The 14360-nt window shown below is 44.8% G+C and overlaps 1 protein-coding gene across 1 annotated transcript in view; it reads left to right on the plus strand.

Moving 5' to 3' along the window:
- The window catches only part of camsap2b (calmodulin regulated spectrin-associated protein family, member 2b), a 34692-nt gene extending 21947 nt beyond the window's left edge, over nucleotides 1-12745 (plus strand). The window contains exons 5-21 of the mRNA XM_082512567.1: nucleotides 1440-1578; nucleotides 2540-2679; nucleotides 4160-4250; nucleotides 4336-4437; nucleotides 4795-4864; nucleotides 4972-5253; nucleotides 5594-6305; nucleotides 6408-6554; nucleotides 6632-6860; nucleotides 7056-7239; nucleotides 7334-8027; nucleotides 8623-8759; nucleotides 8848-9062; nucleotides 9150-9246; nucleotides 10276-10391; nucleotides 10495-10613; nucleotides 10719-12745. Coding sequence (XP_082368693.1) covers nucleotides 1440-1578; nucleotides 2540-2679; nucleotides 4160-4250; nucleotides 4336-4437; nucleotides 4795-4864; nucleotides 4972-5253; nucleotides 5594-6305; nucleotides 6408-6554; nucleotides 6632-6860; nucleotides 7056-7239; nucleotides 7334-8027; nucleotides 8623-8759; nucleotides 8848-9062; nucleotides 9150-9246; nucleotides 10276-10391; nucleotides 10495-10613; nucleotides 10719-11015 — 3771 coding nt within the window. The 3' untranslated portion in view covers nucleotides 11016-12745. The remainder of the gene's footprint in view (nucleotides 1-1439; nucleotides 1579-2539; nucleotides 2680-4159; nucleotides 4251-4335; nucleotides 4438-4794; nucleotides 4865-4971; nucleotides 5254-5593; nucleotides 6306-6407; nucleotides 6555-6631; nucleotides 6861-7055; nucleotides 7240-7333; nucleotides 8028-8622; nucleotides 8760-8847; nucleotides 9063-9149; nucleotides 9247-10275; nucleotides 10392-10494; nucleotides 10614-10718) is intronic.
- The last annotated feature ends 1615 nt before the right edge of the window (nucleotides 12746-14360 follow it).

Consider the following 14360-nt stretch of genomic DNA (forward strand, 5'->3'; position numbering starts at 1 on the left):
ATAAATCTTATAAAGTTTGTATCTGTCTTGTGTGAAACTTCTATGAAAAGCACACAAGAGTGAAAACAGATATAAGATCCCTTGAAAAATTATATAATGAAACTTGTATGTTTTGGATACTTACTAAAACAATATATGAAAGTAATGAGAAAGTGGCCACTTTCATGAGTAAATCATAAGTTTTTACTATTTCTTTTCCATGTGGGTAAACATGGGCACCTATGGGTGTATGACACAACTAAACTTCTGCTTTAGCAGATGCATCCTGTGATTCTCACTGTGTGTTTTGATGCTGATTTCAAATGTGTGAAGAAAGTAACACATTTTAAGTATTATATAGCTTTTGTAGAGGTATTAAGATGGTGTTTGTTCATGAGTCCTAGCAGCTGTAGCATATTTTTCCCTGCTGTTGTTTGGGGAAACACCTAACACCTAACATTCTCTCCTGTTGTTGTCCGATCATCATCCACCATCAAGTCTCCTAGCAAATGGTACTGGAGATTAGTACCTGTAAGTCGACTCATACTTAGAAACACCTCTTCAACAAACCCGCCAACTTCCTCCTCTCCCAAAAATCCCCCCGTCCCTTCACATTCACCTCCCGACTTGCCTTGTCAGTCACTGCATGCGGCCCTGACCCTCGTCATGGTTTGGTCAGACACCCCCGACCCTTCAAACCCAACCATCGTTTTCACATCTTAGACAAAAATCATAGTGACCATTATGACCTGTCATTAGGGAGCTACACCTATACTACTGGGCTATGCATAGCTCTTATGAGCACATAAACATGAGATCTTCTACTGAGTAATTTTATTGAACATAATCGCTCTGTTGTATGTGATAATTATTTTGTCTTCATGGGCAAACTAAGAATACCGATGCCCTGAATGTGTATAATAATATGTAGTAAAGTTGTTGCTGTGGTTTTGATAGTCCCAGAGGGACATGAAGAAAACTTGCAGGGAGGAAGGATGCACTCACACACATTATTATTTAACTCTAAATCACACACATTGTCTGCTGCAGCACCAGAGCTTCAGACTGCCTCAGTGCCACTGAGTTCTCAGTAGATGTTGAAATGGTGCAAACCGTTCATTTGCTAGCATGCATGCAGGGAATTAACCACGCCTCACAACCAGTCGCAGAGAGCAGGGTTGTGAGGGTTATGAATATGCGTCCTTCTTACCATTTATAACATGATAAATCTTATTGAGGTGTGGCTTAACTGAATGTTTGTTTGCATGAAGATGTTAATCTGTATTATTTCAGGTGTGTGTGTGTTTGAAGATCCTCAAATTAACACTTCTACCTTACCCGTGTGTGTGACTGACTGGAGCATGGAGATGTGGTTGTATCGATAATCAGAGAGCCGGCTGTACACACCCACCGCGATGACACATGTAGCTGATGTCTCTGTGCCGTTGCCATGGTTTCAGGCTCGCTACAGGAAGGAGCATGCCCAGAGGAGCGCGCCGTCGCTCCCCCTGGTGGAAAACCTGCTGAAGGACAACACAGATGGCTGCGCCCTGACTGCGCTGCTGCACTTCTACTGCCCGCAGGCCATCAGACTGGAAGGTCTGCAACCATCCCCCTCTTCTGTTAACTATCCACACTTTCGTCTGTTAGCTTTATTACACACAAGACTGCAAGACTAAACTCAGTTCAAACACACATATTAAAGGACAGAATAGCGCACATCAAACTAACCACAGTGACTTTCAGTCAGAGCACAAAAAAGTCACTGTTCTCACTGCCAGTCTCTTACAATAGCTTAACAAAGAGTGTATTAATAATACTTGCATTGTGCATAAGCGAGTGTTATAAATGCAAAACCTAATCCTTATATTTCACAATATGCATTTGTTGATAGTGGTATAAATAGAGGGATAGAGGAAGAAAAAGGGTACTAGGATTCATGGAGAACAAAGCCGTGTTTCCGCTGAGCTTGCCCAGACTGTCGTTTTTGAAAATGCCCCGGGTTGGAATGTGATTGGTCATGAGGGCTGTGTGAGGGAGAGGTGGAGCCGGCTGCTATTTCAAAGACAAACAACTCTGGTGTTCGACTGTAGTTCGCAGGAAGATCTCAGGCATGTGAACCAGATGTGAAAACAAGCTGTGCTTCGTTAAGGTTTCTTGTTGGCAGCTTGATTTACTCTACTGTCTTCACTTTTTTTTTAAAGTAAAGCGCAGAATGACATCACAGCAGAGAAACCAGCTGCCGTAGTCTTCCGTTGCCTTGTCAGACCTCCTACACATACACGGGCCGTCCTTATAGTAACGTCAGGGGATAAAAATCCTGATGATTCATCTAGAAGCACTTGAAGAGGGTTTGAACGTTTTCGTCACAAATTATTTCAAGGAGCTTAAGTGATTCAAATGAGAGGCTTCTTATGACAAATGCAGGACAATTAAGAGTCATTTCCTCCTCCTCTAGTCTTTTTTTAAACATAAACTCTTATCGTGTCCTCGGCTTCCTGTGTGGCGCGTTACCCTTTCCTTGTGTCTCTGTGTTTGACCCCTCCCCTTTGCTGAACAGATATCTGCCTCAAGGAGACCATGTCCCTGGCTGACAGTCTGTACAACCTACAACTGGTGCAGGAGTTTTGCAGGAACAACCTCAACCACTGCTGCCACTTCACCCTGGAGGACCTGCTCTACGCCCATGCTTCTATAAAGGTTGGTCAAACTGTATGTAGACAGTTCTGCTTTCACGGTGAAAGGAGATGGAGAAATGGTGAGACGTTTTTGGAGGGGGAAGAGCAAGAGTGGGAAATTACGCATGGGCAAAAATGAGTCACTCAAGGAAAAGTTTGAATGTGAGTAGGCTTGGCTCTTACAGGGATTGCTATTGTGTGTATGTTTCTGTGTGCGTGTCTATGTATGTATATGTTAGAGAGAGACAGATTACAACAGACTGTGTGTGCTGGTGCTTTCAGAGTGCAGTGTCTGTACTTTTGAGAGACTCCCTTCACTCCATCCCACTCCCTTCTCCAACAGAGGACAGATTCACATCTCTGCCCGCCTCTCTTGTTCTTCTCTCTTCATGTCTCTCTTGTTCTTGTGAAAAAACAAACAAACAAAAAAGACTTTTATAGACACAGAGCTCCTCCTTTCATGCTTATTTGGTTATGGTTAGGAGACCTACTTTAAGAGCACCCCTGTGCCATCCAAACACCAGTGCAGCAGTGGCAGTGTGGGTAAATAGTATGCAGAGAGTGTGGGAAGGAACATTAAGATTCAAGCCATGATCCGAGCACGCTGGGACTTTCCATTCCTCAAAAAAAATAAAACATCAGAAAGTTTTCGTATTTGCACACTGTTTTCCTTCATTTCTCATCCACTACATAAATTTTAGTGTGTGTGCATGTTGACTTTTTAGTGGTACAGTACTACAACAGTGGGGTGGATCACGAAGGCCAGCTAAAGGCTCTGGCACACTGCCCGTCCACCACAGACTCACTGCGCACAGAATCTTAACAAGTGTTTGTCTGCATGTGTCTGTTCATTTTCAGTACATTACTTTAAGTAAACACAGAGGAGTAGAGATCACAGCTTTCAGCTCTCGTTCTTTCCTTGTTAGAGGAGAAACGAAAGCAGCCCTCAGTACAGCAGGTAGTTCTGCAGATTTTTACCCAGGATGCCCTTCTTGACACAACCTCGGAGGGATTTGGGTCTCCTCTCGGGATCAATCTCAGGATCTTTTGCTTGTTAGATGAACGTGTAAACCATTACACTAAAGACTCACCTTGTTAGAGAAGAAATAAACTGACAAATTAGTTTTCTACAGATCATCATCTTTGCAGACCTCCTGAGCCTATCTGGTTATTACACTAACACATGCACAACTCGTGCTGCTTTCTGCATCCCTCCGTGCACATGTTAATTTAAACTCCAGATGGTGTTTTTTGGCAGTTTTCAAAAGGTGTATGGATTTGATATTAAGTAAATCAGACAGTCAAACATTTGAAAGTACATGCACACAAACCCCAGAGTGAGACAGGCTGCTGACTTGCTGTGACCTCATTAATCCATCCAGATGTTATCTGTTATGATTGGTAGCACCTTTACAGAGACACGGAGGGAGAAGTCAAGTGTTGTGCTCATTGTCATTTACTAATATCTCCAAATTAACCATTAAGCTGGTGTGGTCTTGCAGAGTAACTACCTGGTGTTTATGGCTGAGCTTTTCTGGTGGTTTGAAGTGGTTAAACCGTCATTTGTACAGCCCAGAATCTTCGACCCGAACGGTATAGTACAGCTTTACAACAATATTAGCACGCTGTTGGTAAATGATTGAAAAGCTGAATATTGACTGTATGTTTTTGTATGCAGCCTGTGAGCCTGTATCCTGTAGAAACATGGCTCCTGTGTCCAGTCCAGTCAAACAGAGCTATGCAGACAGACCTTTGAGCCCAGAGAAAATTCCTTCTGAAGGTAACGATCGATCATCTGCTGTGATATAGATGTTTTAGAGCATTTCTGATGATTCGTTATTCAGCAGTGTGGAAATAAGTGTGAAAAAGAGGCAAGAACATAAAACAAAAAAACAAAGAGCTTTATTTGACTCATACAATAAAATAATGTACTCTGAAAGTCACTGAGGGGCGTTAATACTAACCAGTGCATGGTTTTGTTTTGAATCAAGATGCCCTCTAGTGGCTGATTTGCAGCAGTAGAAACAATCTAAACATAGCACTGTAAAAGTAAACACTTACTGCGCACACAGTGTGTGTAAATATTTTCATACAGCCAATAAGTCTCTTAAACAAATATACTCTGCGTCTCTGACAGGTGTAATGAAGAGATCTACCTCCATGTCTTATGTTGATGGCTGTGTCGGGACTTGGCCCAAAGAAAAACAGTAAGTGCTTGAAATCCAACAGCCCTGCTAAACTGTGCCTTCTTTGGCTTAAGTGGACCTTTTTTTCCTTATTAAACTAACAATTCTTCTCCTTTCCTCTTCTTTAGGTCCTCCTCTCGAGGAATCTCCTTTGAAATTCCTCTGGATGGAGACCCAACCTTCCCGCTCGATGAGGCTCCCTCCCTGCGCGGCATGACGCGCTCAGCCAGCAGCGACGGCCTTGGGTTCAAAGTTCACTACGCGTCCCGAGGAGGCATGAAACGCCAGCTCTCCATGATGCCTGTCAGTGTAAACGGCCAGAGCAGACACATACCAGAGGAGGATGACGACTTCACCTCACACAAGCCTCTGGGACGGAACAACACATTCACAGTCAAGAGCCAAAGCAGGTACAGTATAGCGGGCTTGTTTTGATCCATAAGTAATGGCTCCTGCCAGCTTTAAATGATGTTAGGGATGCAAAAACTAATGTTTTTTAATTCGTTTTACACATGTAGGTGGTGATTGAATGTAATAAATGCTCTTTCTAGAAAACAATTTATTTGTAGCATGTTGACATGGTGACACCAGATGGATTGATGGATGGTAGCTGGATAGGTGATGGTTGAAAGTTGAGATATAAAGGGTATCCAACACTTTCTTTCTGATTCTCACTGAGCAGGAAGTTAAAAGATTCCTCTAACCTGCACTGTGACTGTAATCGGTTAATTTACGTGTCTCTGTTCTCAGGTATTCTAACGGGGTCCTGCCAGACAGAAACAGCCCCAGCCACGCTGGCCACATCAGCCCATCAACTCCCCCGAGCATTGAGGAGGCCTTGAAGATTATCCATGACACTGAAAGACCACACGCTAGCTTGGGGATGGGGGATGGAGATAATGCCTTCTTTCTCCATGGTGCAGAACCTTCAGACCTTCCAGGAGCCCAAGGTAGAGGAGATGACCTGAGTCCAGCAAAGGCGCGACTCAATGAGCACGATCCTAACTCTGTATCCACTGATGAAGTCGACACAGGGATCCATGTGAGGACCGAAGACATCCAGAGCTTGGATGAGGACTCGTCCTCGCTTAGAGACTATTCAGATATGGACCCAGACTGTGAGGCCATGACCCGGTCGTGTCCTCTGCCGGACAAGCTAGAAGGGGGAAGAAGCAAGGAAGGAGGACGCAAAGGGGTCGGTGGCCCTAACCCTGAGAGTGAACGGGGAGATGGAGTTGACAGAAACAGCCCCTGTCCCAGTTCAGCGCCCACGCTGCCCAGATCACACACAGTCAGCCCTGTCTCATCTTCCGGTGGTTCCGGAGGTGGCTTGGTGCGGATGACGAGCTTCGCGGAGCAGAAGATCAGAAAGCTGGAGGGAAGGAGCAGTGGAGGGACCACGCCAGAGAGTTCAGACCTCAATGTCCCCTATACGCACTCACCAAAAAACATTTCATCTCAGGTTTGTCATTCATTCTGAGCCACTCGCACAAATCTTTCTGGATTACACCTCAGGCTGAAATAGCAATGAATCAGTGTTGCTGATGTTTACATTTGGTTCCAGATCTCTACACCTCCTCTACCAATCACATCACCCTCTCCAGTATCTCCTTCACCCAGAGATCCCTCGCACCTCATCGCCTCAGAGATGATTCAGCTGAGGATGAAGCTGGAAGAGAAACGCAGAGCGATCGAAGCACAAAAGAAAAAGGTAAACGGACTTAAAGAGATTCATAGCAACTTAGCATCACATATAAGTGTGTAAACATCACATGTCTCGCTCTTTAGGTGGAAGCTGCTTTCACGCGACATCGACAGAGAATGGGCAGAACGGCCTTCCTGAACGTAGTGAGGCGGAAGGGAGTGACAGCACCCCCCAGCTCCAGCTCAGGAGCAGAAACACCTCCGCCAGAGCCGCTCACTTCATCCAAGGACATCAGGCAGGGCAACATGGAGCGGGCCGAGAGGTGCAAGCCAGACGGGGCAGCTCCGAAATCTCCATGTGAAGATGGTGGCGGTACGAAATCACAGCACAAGATGTTTGTTTTTTTTGGGGGTTTTTTAGTGAGTCTTTCAAATATTTTGATTAAATGTCTGTATTGTTCTGCAAGTTGCTAATGTTTCACTCTTCAGCCTGGATCTTAGGAAGCTGTCTGAATAGATTTATTTAGGTACATAATTCACGTCATTGCTCATGTTTGCGGTGACGCAGGTGTGACGCCAGGAGAAACCGATATTGCAGAATACACACGCTCGATTGAGAGGCTGAACACGTCGCTGAGCTTCCTGCAGACAGAGATGCAGCGTTTGGCCCAGCAGCAGGAGAAGATCATGGCCATGAGACAGCAGCAGCAACAAGCCTGGGTCATCCCACCTCCTGCACCGTCTCCACACAGGTACCACCTAATCCAAACCACTTATTTGAATTGGTCACTTACCATCACCTTGCTACCATGTCACATGTATGTTGTGGGTATTTGCTCCACTCAGGCAGCTCCGTGAGTTGCGTAGCAGCAGTGTAACAGGCCGGGGATCAGGGAGAGGCTCGGTGGGTTCCTTATCGCCGATCCTGTCCTCCTCTGGTTCTCCACACGCACCCAATCGCTCCCCTGCCGGCATCAAACGACGACCGGCCTCCTTCCACGCCAGAACCCCTCGGACGCCGCGTCCAAATGATTTGAAGGTCACGCCCTTTAGCCGAATGCTCAACACACCCACTTCCGTGGACAGCCTGCCCAGACTGAGGCGTTTCACCCCCAGCCAAACACAGATCAGTTCTTTTGCTTACTTGGGCCACGATGAGGGTTCTGGGGAAAGCAAGCACGCACACACCAAGGACAACAAAGAAAACACTAACAACGAAAAGCAAGCCGTGGTAAAGGCGAGTGCTGACACGCCTCCTACTAAAGAAGCAGCCAAAGAAAAGGACGATGAGCGACGGGAGAAGAAGACGGAGTTGAAGGGAGAATCCAAACAATCGAAAACATCACAGGTGCTCTCTCAGCCGGTGTCGGAGATCCAAGGGACGACAGACAGCCGGGTCAGAGGAGACCCAGAGGATCGGAAAGACGTGGTGGAGGTGCCTCAGTCGAACCTGAAGCCTCCAGAGAGCCAAGGTCAGGAGATGGCAGGAGAGGGAGAAACAGGAGAAGACCAAAAGATGTGCTGTGGCTTCTTTTTCACGGTGAGTTTCAGCATCAAATTTTTTAGCTCAAAACAAACCTCCAGATTTTTGTTTTTTAGCTTTTACAAATGATGGTGATTTAAACATGGCCTAACATTTCTAACATCAGCATAACTGCTAGTCGAGATGTGTAAGTAGTACCTGCCATGAAACGGGGCTGTTCAGTATTCACCCCACATTTTTTACTCTCTTCCCTCAACTGTAATGGTAATTGGTGCACGGCTCACCAACTTCTCATTAATAACACAGACTGCATGCCCTGATGGTGAAGGAAGAGTTTCACACTGTGTGAGTCTGGAACAGCATGTGCGGTGATGAGCCTGTTGAGCCATGAGCTGATCAGAGACAATACACCACGGGCGAATGAGGGCCGAGAATAACGGGCCAGAACACAAACTCGCGTTAGTCCAGTACACTCTGATAATGTACCAACATCAGAGCTGCCATCCTTACAAAGAGTCAGTTTTCTTACCTTTGATCCTGAGTTTCACACTTGATTTGCACAAATCACACTTTCTTCACCCAGCTTTCATTTCTTGTGCTTATAATTGGAGGTCTGTTATACATCTGTGTGTTTCTGTCCATGAAACACCAGGATGATGTGAAAGGGGAAGAGGACATGGCGGCCAAGAAAGCAGCTCTGCTGGAGAAGAGGCTGCAGAGAGAGAAGGAAGCTCAGGAGAGGAAACAACAGCAGGAGCTGGACCAGGAGCAGAAGAGGGAAGCTGCACGGTCCGTCTGTCTTTCTGACTTTCTGCCTGTGTTCAGCGTCCAACTACAGTTTGCATTTACCTACTTGTCTCTTGGTTTCCTTCTTTAGGTTGAAAGCGGAGGAAGAACAGCAGAAGAAGGACGACGAGAGGGCGAGGAGGGAATACATCAAGAATGAGTATCTGAGGAGGAAGCAGCTCAAACTGATGGAGGACATGGACGAGGTCATCAAGCCTCGATCTGGAAGTCTCAAGAAAAAGCCGCGGCCCAAGTCCATCCACAGAGACGTCATGGAGTCGTCGACTCCTCCCGCGAGAGCAACAGGTGAGCAACGCGACAAACCCAGCGAGCAAACGCACCCGAACTTTGTGACGCGTGGTAAAACCGCACCTGTCTGCTGTCGTTGCGCAGGTGTGCGTCCTCGAGGCTTCTCGGTGTCCAGCGTTTCTCTGGCATCTCTCAATCTGGCCAACAATGACAGAGATGCAGATAACAGGAAGAATAACAGGTAAGGCGCAGCCTGTCTGCCTGACGATCACATTTTGGACCCAAAAAGATCCAGGAGAAGGAACGCAAACATCTATCAACACCTGTCCATGTCAATGAAACCAGCCCAGGAATAAAGAATAAAACTCTTAATTTCAAAAGCAGTTTATTACTTGGATTGTGGGTTCGTGTCCTCCCAATTGTGACCTTCCAGCTGTGATTTTAATTCGAGGAAATGTTTCTTTTTTTCGTTTCTCCCTGTGAGGATCTGCAGTCTGCATCTTGATTCTCTCTTGTCCCTCTCTTCTTTTCTCCCTCTGTTTTGCATGCTTCCCTCAGAGGCCACAAACTAGCTTCTGCCAATATCCCGTTTTATTTAAGCTCTCCCAAAGAAAGAAAGGGAAGGTTAGTAACCCTGCGACGAGGAGCGCCTCAGCAGAGCGAGTGCATTAAACTGAAGTAGATGTGATTCTGTGTTGATTTACTGTATAAACCTCATTTCATTGGCAAACGCATAAAAGCAGATGGATGTGTCGACACTGAATAGCTGCTTCTGCAATAAGTTTCCCGAGACTCGCGTGGCTGAGCTGTTTCCACCTTTCTTGTTTTTTTTTTTCTTTTCCCATCTTCCCGTCCTGTGCAGTGCTGCTCTCAGGCTGTTGTTTGCTCTCTCCTCTCTGCTGGCTGCTCTCTGCTTCACCAGTGTATTTGCTCGTTCCTTCATAAGTACTTGAGCTCATCCCTCGCAGCACCTATAAAGACAGCACCGAGACTTTCCTTTTGCTTGGATGAACGTGCCGTTTCTGCCCCTCGCTGCTCCGTTTCATCTGACTATGACAGTACGATGATGTAATGCGGGACAACAGGCAGGGCTTGGAGATCTGTGTCACGGCGTCTGACCTTATTTTGCCACATCTGTGTGTGTGCATGTCTGTGTGTGTGTGCATTTTGTTGGCGTACGTGTCGGTAACGTGTCCACGCTCGTCTGTCGTCTTCGTGGTGGTTATGTTTGCGTGTGTCATTTGTTGGTTTGTGTTGCGATCACCTCCAGGCCAGACTCCGCGGAAGGCTTTTCTTCTTGTCCTTCGGCCGGCAGCCGTAACGGAGAGAAGGACTGGGAAAACGACTCCACCACCTCCTCCACCCCCTCCAACACTGAGTACACAGGTAGACACAGGAGTTTAGATAGTTTGTTTACATTTGCATAGCTGCTGAACAATGAAGGATTTTTTTTTGTCTGCAGTCTCATGCTTGTGCGTTGTTCCCACAGGACCTAAACTTTATAAGGAGCCCAGTGCCAAGTCCAACAAGCACATCATCCAGAACGCCCTGGCTCACTGCTGCCTGGCTGGCAAAGTCAATGAAGGGCAGAAAAACAAGATACTTGATGTATGTTTTGTATCTGTGTGTATAAATATATTTTTCCTGACTAAAAAGAGCGTAACAAACCGTAATGAGATGTTTTTTTGTTTTTCTTTTAATTTGCCACCATAGGAAATGGAGAAATCTGAAGCCAACAACTTCCTGGTGTTGTTTCGCGATGCCGGCTGCCAGTTCCGGTCCGTTTACACCTACTGCCCTGAAACCGAGGAGATCACCAAACTGGCCGGCATCGGCCCGAAAAATATTACAACAAAGATGATCGAAGCTCTGTACAAGTACAACTCCGATAGGAAGCAGTTCAGCAAGATCCCTGCCAAAACTATGTCCGCCAGCGTGGATGCCATTACCATCGCCAGCCATCTGTGGCAGACCAAGAAACAGGGCACGCCCAAAAAACACCCCAAGTAGTGCCCAGATTGGGTTGGGCAGCATCTGGATGTGCTCCGTCGGAGCAAAAACACAGGACTTTGCGGATTTTGCTCTTTTATTGACATTCCCACTTTTAGAAATCACAACTGGAATGTAAGAACACGGGTGGGCCTCAGATTTACTTTCACAAAATCAGAGCTGGCTGTAACCATTTGGACAGCTTCAAACGAGCCCCAAGTGTGTACTCGTCAGCACGTGCATCAATGTTCTCATGTGCCAAAACAAAGAGAGAGATGGAATAAAATATTAAGAGGCGAACCAATGCCTTATCTAGTTGAACCACTGAAGCACTGAATGTCACGCCTCTGAAAGAGGCCGTTTGGTTTCTCTGAGTTGATCATGTGTGGCCTTATGCTTGTTTTGTGTCAGACGAACACACCGTGAGTGTTAACGTTATTTTGTCACCGCCTGTTGCGGCACAGATGAGGGATCAGCTTACCCCCCCCCTCCGCCTCCCCATCTTTGATCAGAGGCATGTAATTTTTTTTGTTTGTTTGTTTTTTGTACACGTGACTGAAAAACTTCTAGACGGTTAAATTTAGTGTCTGTGTGTGTTCGAATGAGCGTGTGTGTGTGTGTATAGTGAAGTGCCATGAAGAGTGAGGGTTCAAAATACCTCAGCTGGTGATTGCACTTACTTTCCGAATAAAATGATGAGATTATCGAGCATGTGCAGTACCATCAAACTGTTCTGGAAAGCACCTGCAATAGGCTCTTAATTTATTTCAGTGCGATTTCGATGCTTTGAAGATGATTTTTAAAAAAAGGCGTCTTAGATTTTATTCAGAGAAACATAATATGCTGTACCTGTATAAGTTAAATTAGTTTGTATATAATGGCAGTTCCATTAAAGATGAACAAGTCAGCTTGTGGTAGCTTTTTGAGTAGCTTTTATAATTTATCACGTGCGTGTCGGTATGTTGTCGTTCGGGGGCCTTTTGTTGTGCTACAGATGCAAAAAGTGTGACTGCTCAGCAGCGTCGCTGACGAGACTATCGTGAGTATTAGATTAGACGGACATCCCACACTGTGTCATCAGTCTGTGCAATTTAAGAGTGATTTCGAATGCTCGCCGTTGACCATGTTGCATTTGGATCTAACAAACACTACAAATGTCACTTTAATGTGGATAAACTGTTAAAGAGCGTGATCGCCCTCGAGGTCGTCCACAGTTGTAAATAGCACTTGAGGACCCCGTCCACTGTTGTCGAGTCTAATCGAAGATGTTCCCTCTTCAGGACATGCTTATTACATTTCTTTTACGTTACTGTTACATTTTCTTTTTTAAAATCATACGTTCCTTCAGTATGTGTTTACACTGTACAGATATATTTTGGCATATAGAAGTATTTTTTGTAACAACATTTAACTGATGGAAGTGTGTACTAATGGAAGCAGTGCAGATGTTGAAGGAAGTGTGCTGAATGCAAAGTGTAGCTGAGAGTGCGTAAAGTCTCACACAGGCTTTAGTGTGGTATTGTATAAAACCCAGCAAGTATACAGAGAAAACCATAGTATTTTTTTTTCCAACTCTGAACTCATTTTCTTTTCAATTAACAAACTATGCTCAACTGTTCATGGATCTCTTTTTTTTTTGTGGTTGTTATTGTTTTTTCTATTCCTTTGAGCTTTATTAAATGCCAGCTATCAATAATACGTATGGTGTCTCATTACAGGTCTGTGTCATAAAATGTGCTTTTTTAAATAAACTATCTGTGCTTGTCTTTGTGACGACTTAAGTAAAGTAAGAGCTGTAAAAATGCTCTTGTCCACAGTGTGATAATGATGAAAGTGCTGTGGGTTCATATGTGTGTGAAGGCAGACTAGGAAGTATGTTTGGCAGTATAGCGCAGTTTGGGGTCATTTGAAAAAGAATGCACTGCTTTGAAAACAAAACAAAATCCATTGGCAGCCAATTGTTTTGCTCTAGTTTGTGCAAAGAATTCGGTAGTACTGGTGGACCCGCTAACTCTGGTACGCTTGGGCAAATCCCAATTCAGCTTCATTGTTCTGGGCTTTGAGCACAGGTCTCACTAAAGGATGTTGAGCCCTCAAAGCTAATGTTTCTGACATTTTGCTCAGAAACATGCACGACTAGTCTGCACGAAGTACTCATTCTAGTACTGCTGCGCTGTTGATGCCCTTATATGGCCCTGTCCACTCTCCCTGTGTGTAATGGTCCACCTCATGGGTTCTCCTGCATCTTTGAGGAGCTGAATAAGCTGCATTTATTATCTTAGCCAGCAGTAGCATGGAAACTATCAAAAAGCAAAAGTAGAGAAAAATCCTTCAGGATAGATAAAGAGAAAAGGAAATATCTGTGGCCAGCACCTGCAAATCCATTCTCTTTTTGGGGGATGTCTTGTTATAACTTTCATTTGCACCAAAGCAGGTGAAATTCACAATTCACAGCAGATTCATAATGGTTTATGCTTCCTAACTGGATAGATCGATATCTCTGAAGTATACCTGTCTTGATGCAGGGCCTTCCTGCAATATTTGGATGGACTTTGTATTTACAGCATGCAATAAAAGAAAGAAGAAGACCGACCAATCTTGCAGGACAAACAGGCCAACATACATTAAAGGTACAATACAGAGAATTAATAGTAATTATATACAGTAAAACGTGGAATCAGTCTTCTTCTTCTTCAACCTTTATGTTTGTGAACTTACCTGGAATCTGAATCAGTGAGGCTTTTTAACAGATAGACCTCAGAAAGTGAAAGTCAACAATATCAGATGTACTTTACCTTCCACCGGTTCCCCTAAGGTTCGTGTCTCCACTTTTATTTATTCTTTATACAAATGAGAGTCAGAACCTCGATCAGGACTGACATATAATCAAATTTGCAGACGACTCAGTGGTCATCTCTCTGCTTCATGATGCAGATCGTGACCCAGTTGTAGATGAATCTCAAGCATGGTGTGGACAGTCCCTTCTAAACATTTAATGTGTTTAAAATGAAGGAAATAGTTACTGATTTTAGATAAGTTGGAGAAGAGGTTGGAGCATATAGTTAAATTGTGTAGCAAAGTGGCAGGTACTGAAGCTAAATGATCCTGACCTCATGTACAGAGGGAGGGTGACCCTTAAGGCAGAAAGGATTTGGGGTGATGGCACACATCCTTTGTTTCAGAGTATCAGCTGTTATCTTCAGGGAGGAGGCATTTTTTCCCTCGGTGCAGAAAAAAATCGATTTAAATTCTCATTTGTTCCTACGACTATTACGTTTTTTAATTATGTGATTTGTGGTTTTTTGGCTTTATACTTTATGTGTGTTATTTATGCTGCTGACTACAAATCAAATGTCCCCCTCGGGG

Source organism: Aulonocara stuartgranti (assembly GCF_965226115.1).
Source record: "Aulonocara stuartgranti genome assembly, chromosome: 18".
Lineage (NCBI taxonomy): Eukaryota > Metazoa > Chordata > Actinopteri > Cichliformes > Cichlidae > Aulonocara > Aulonocara stuartgranti.